This window comes from Homarus americanus, unplaced genomic scaffold (genome assembly GCF_018991925.1).
Source record: "Homarus americanus isolate GMGI-L3 unplaced genomic scaffold, GMGI_Hamer_2.0 scaffold4896, whole genome shotgun sequence".
NCBI classification, from domain to species: Eukaryota; Metazoa; Arthropoda; class Malacostraca; order Decapoda; family Nephropidae; genus Homarus; species Homarus americanus.
Genome location: NW_024749657.1, coordinates 3,088,889 through 3,093,961, shown reverse-complemented (window position 1 = coordinate 3,093,961; position 5,073 = coordinate 3,088,889). Strand labels below are relative to the sequence as shown.

Below are 5,073 nucleotides of genomic sequence, written 5' to 3'. Positions count from 1 at the left end.
TACCTGTACTTGTGGTGTACCTGTGCTTGTAGGTGTACCTGTACTTGTATGTGTACCTGTACTTGTATGTATACCTGTACTTGTATGTGTACCTGTACTTGTGTGTATACCTGTACTTGTGTGTGCCTGTGCTTGTATGTACTTTGTGTACCGCTGTTTTCTACATGTATACCTGTGCTTGTGTGTACCTGTACTTGTATGTGTACCTGTACTGTGTATGTGCACCTGTACTTGTATGTATACCTGTACTTGTATGTGTACCAGTACTTGTATGTATACCTGTACTTGTATGTATACCTGTACTTGTATGTGTACCAGTACTTGTATGTATACCTGTACTAGCATGTATACCTGTACTTGTATGTATACCTGTGCATGTGTGTAATTATGATGGTGCAGGTAAAAGGAATATTGATAATTAAGAAACAACAACAACAACAACAACAGCAACAACAACAACAACAACAACAACAACAACAACAACAACAACAACAGCAAGGTAGAGGGACAGTAATGACCGTGACCTCTCAGGTATACCTTGACCCTATAGTCCTTTATCCCCCCAACACCGGCTCATGGTCACATAATATTACCTGAGACAATACTGTGTGTGTGTGTGTGTGTGTGTGTGTGTGTGTGTGTGTGTGTGTGTGTGTGTTACCGTCATCATTCCTTTGTGTGAGTTATCATTATTATTATCATCTTATTTTCTTGTCTTTTTTTTCCATGTGATGTGAAATTATATAGTTGTTCGTCTCTTAGCACCTTCAGGTAGGTCTTGGGGTAGGTCTTGGGGTAGGTCTTGGGGTAGGTCTTGGGGTAGGTCTTGTCTTGGGTAGGTCTTGTAGTCTTGTAGTCTTGTAGGTCTTGGGGTAGGTCTTGGGGTAGGTCTTGGGGTAGGTCTTTGGGTAGGTCTTGAGGCAGGTCTTGAGGTAGGTCTTGGGGTGGTCTTGGGTCAGGTCTTAGGGTAGGTCTTGGGGTCTTAGTGGAGTCTTGTAGGTAGGTCTTAGGGTGGTCAGGGTGTCTTAGGTAGGTCTTGGGGAGTGGGTCTTGGGGTGGTCTCGAGGGTAGGTCTTGGGTAGTCTTGAGGCAGGGTCTTGAGGTAGGTCTTGGGGTGGTCTTGGGGTAGGTCTTGAGTAGGTCTTGCAGGTCTTAGGAGGGAGTCTTAGGTGGGTCTTGGGTAGGTCTTGGGAGTGGGTCTTGGGGTAGGTCTTGGGGTAGGTCTTGGGGTAGGTCTTGGGGTAGGTCTTGTGGTAGGTCTTGAGGTAGTCTTGAGGTAGGTCTTGGGGTAGGTCTTCTTCAGGTATCAGGTATCCTCAGATAGATCTTCAACCATTGGTCACACAGTCAGCGTAGGTAACCATACCGGACCAATAACATGAAGCCATTTACCCAAACACACGTTACCTTGGCCAATAGCATGATGCCCTCCACCCACTCACACCATAACCTGACCAATGAGCGTCTAGTATTCACACCTGGATAATAATTTATTGTCCTTACGATACAAAGACAATTACGATACATACTTTTACGTTACATAAAACTGTATTTATTTTGTGTCTGTTGTATATTTAAAGTTGCAGGTACACAGAAAGGCATAGTTACAGGCATATAATGACGCAACACAAGGGAGGCAACACACAATGGACGCAACACACAGGGGTGGCAACATACAGGGCAGGCAACACACGGGCGGCAACACACAAGAGACGCCACACACAAGGGACCAAGGGACGCAACACACACGGTAGGCAACACACAGGGGACGCAACACACAAGCGAGGCAACACAACAATGGCTCAAAGTTACACAATGGTTGTCAATCGCAATTACCAGCGGCGTCGTGCAGGGTAGTGTGGAACCTCTGCTGTTTGGAAAGTCAGGACGTGAGAGAGAGAGAGAGAGAGTAAATATACAAAAAGTATATAGAGAAAATAGATAAATATAATTATGTGTGTGTGTGTGTATGTGTGTGTATCTGTCCATCTGCCTAAACTATGATCACACACACACACACACACACAGTACTTTCCTTCTGGTGATAGACAGAGACTGACAGACGCAGGTAATGATGAGTAAGTGTTGATATATTACATAACACGACGTCTTGCTCAACATCCTCACACAGCTGTACGAGAGAGAGAGAGAGAGAGAGAGAGAGAGAGAGAGAGAGATTACATTACCGAACCCATCCAGGTATTTGGAGGTAATAACAGTCCAGGTAGGAAGCAGCATAACCCCCCCTCCTTCTACCTCCCCCTATACCTCCCCCATCCTCTCCCCTGCCCCCCCCCAACCCCCTCCTCCTTCCCTCACCTGAACTGTCTACCTCACTTCGTTGTTACCTATGCAGGAGAATACAAGGAATACAGTATGTTGCTCTTAGTGTGAGATGACTCTATCTCCCCACATACTCTCTCTCTCTCTCTCTCCTCTCACATTATCTTTCTCTCTCATTACACTCTCTCTCTCTCTTTATCACATTCTCTTTCTACTCTCACTATCTTTCTCCCTCTTTCTCCTAACCACACCTATAATCGTCTTGGCATTGGTGTGTGTGTAATGTGTGTGTGTGTGTGTGTGTTGATAAGTGTTTAAACTTGGTGTTTTAAATGAGGTATAATTTTAAAGGGGTTAGTCCACTTCCTAGATGACACACACACACACACACACACACACACACACACACACACAGACACACACACACACACACACACACACACACACACACACACACACACACACACACACACACACACACACACACACAGGAGGAAAAAGAGATGCACTGAGCGTGTGTAGTTTCCCCAGCAGACAATTGGTGAGAATGAGAGGAACCCAGAGGTAGCCACCTTCGACAGGTGGGTCGTGGCTCACCTTTTCACCACCTATGGGTCACGCTAATTAACACCCCAGGTACAACAGGTAAAAAAGGAGGTGGAGGAGGAGGGTACCATGATGACAGGTGTGAGGAGAGGTGTGTAGTAAAAATACATGGGGGAGGTATCAGGATGGTATTGTGAGAGTAGTAAGGATTAGTATCATGGTATGGTGGTACGTGTATGGTGCAATATGATGGTACTAGTGAGGTTAACGTACCATGAGGGTAGTTGTGTTGTGTGTGGTACCATTATGTGAGACCTGTACTCTCTCTCTCTCTCTCTCTCTTAATACAGTAATTGAATTGGCAAAAGAATTTTTACGATGTCTTCCTCCCACTCCTCTTCCTGCCCCTCCTCTTCCTCCCCCTCCTCTTCCTCCCACTCCTCCTCCTCCTTCTCCTTAATTTCCTTCACATTTTCATCTTCTTCGTTTCCCTTCCTGTCTTCCCCTTCCTCCTCAACTTCCTCTTCCCCCTTTCTACTCTCCTTCCCCCTTCTCCTCTTCTCCACTCCTCTCCACCTCCCTTTACTTACTCTCCTCTCCTCTCCTTCACTCCCATCCTTCCTCACAACCTTACAGTAATCAGGGGTGCCACAGTAGCTCTTCTCACACAACAAACACTCACACTTCTCAGGTATTTAACTTAAGTGTGACACGGCCGCCTCTGGCACACTTGTTAAGCACTTAACATGTGGGAGAGTGTGTGGGAGAGTGTCACGATACCTGAGTGTGTTGGTGTGTGCGTGTGTGAAGAGAGCACACACACACACACACACACACACACACACACACACACACACTCAAAACAGAATACAAATATTTTGAGAGAGAGAATCTATCAGAGGTCAAAGGTTATGACCTATCTGTCTGTCTGTCTGTCTGTCTGGTTGTCTGTCTGTCTGTCTGTCTGTCTGTCTCTCTTATTTGATCTATCTTTATGTGTATTTATTCCAGTAATTACATGAAAGTAAGAATAAGAGAGAGAGAGAGAAGAGAGAGGAGAGAGAGAGAGAGAGAGAGAGAGAGAGAGAGAGAGAGAGAGAGAGAGAGCACACCTTCCATACCCATCCACCCTCCCTCCCCCCATATTAACTCCACAACCTGGGTATTGTCTTGGGCTGAATGACTTAGTGTGTGTGTGTGTGTGTGTGTGTGTGTGTGTGTGTGTGTGTGTGTGTGTGTGTGTGTGTGTGTGTGTGTGTGTGTGTGAGTATGTGTGTGTGTGTGTGTGTGTGTGTGTGTGTGTGTGTGTGTGTGTGTGTTTAACCTCCGTGCTCTTAGAAGGGAGGAAGGTGATTATCAGGAAAGTAAGACAGGTAATATGATAATTAGGAGGTAATTGAAGGTATGTAAATATAGTTATGAGACAGACAAACGAACTACTACTACTAATACTTAATTAACTACTACTACTACTACTACTACTACTATTAATACTACTAATTAATACTACTACTACTACTACTACTAATAATAATATAATAATAATAATAATAATAATAATAATAATAATAATAATAATAATAATATAATAATAATAATAAAGAGAAAGAAGAGTAAGAACAAAGAACAAGAACAAGAAGAACAAGAAGAACAAGAAGAACAAGAAGAAGAAGAAGAAGAAGTAGAAGAAGGAAAAAGAAGAAGAAGAACAAAAGAACAAGAACAACAAGAACAACAAGAACAAGAACAAGAAACAATAAGAACAAGACACACTTAATGCTCCTACAATAACCCAAACATTACCTCACACTTATATAACACACTTTACCTCACACTCTTCTACTTAAATGATCAACTTATCGTCGTTTACCTCTGTTTATTATCGTTTATTACCGTTTGGTTATGTTTTTCATTTATTGATTTGTTTTTGCTGTTGTAAGGAGACAGGTACAGGTACAGGTACAGGTACAGGTACAGGTACAGGTACAGGTACAGGTATAGGTACAGGTATAGGTATAGGTACAGGTACAGGTATAGGTACAGGTACAGGTACAGGTACAGGTATAGGTACAGGTACAGGTACAGGTACAGGTATAGGTACAGGTACAGGTATGTACAGGTACAGGTACAGGTACAGGTATGTGTATAGGTACAGGTACAGGTACAGGTACAGGTATAGGTACAGGTACAGGTACAGGTACAGGTATAGGTACAGGCAGGTATAGTCAGGTACAGGTACAGGTA

General features: G+C 43.7%; 1 protein-coding gene across 1 annotated transcript in view; it reads right to left on the bottom strand.

Annotated features, from left to right (window-relative positions):
- Positions 1 to 1,025: 1,025 nt before the first annotated feature.
- LOC121853476 (pollen-specific leucine-rich repeat extensin-like protein 3) overlaps positions 1,026 to 5,073 on the bottom strand; it is an 18,460-nt gene continuing 14,412 nt past the window's right edge. Inside the window, exon 4 of the mRNA XM_042347618.1 lies at positions 1,026 to 1,297. Within this exon, the coding sequence (XP_042203552.1) occupies positions 1,026 to 1,297 (272 nt within the window). The remainder of the gene's footprint in view (positions 1,298 to 5,073) is intronic.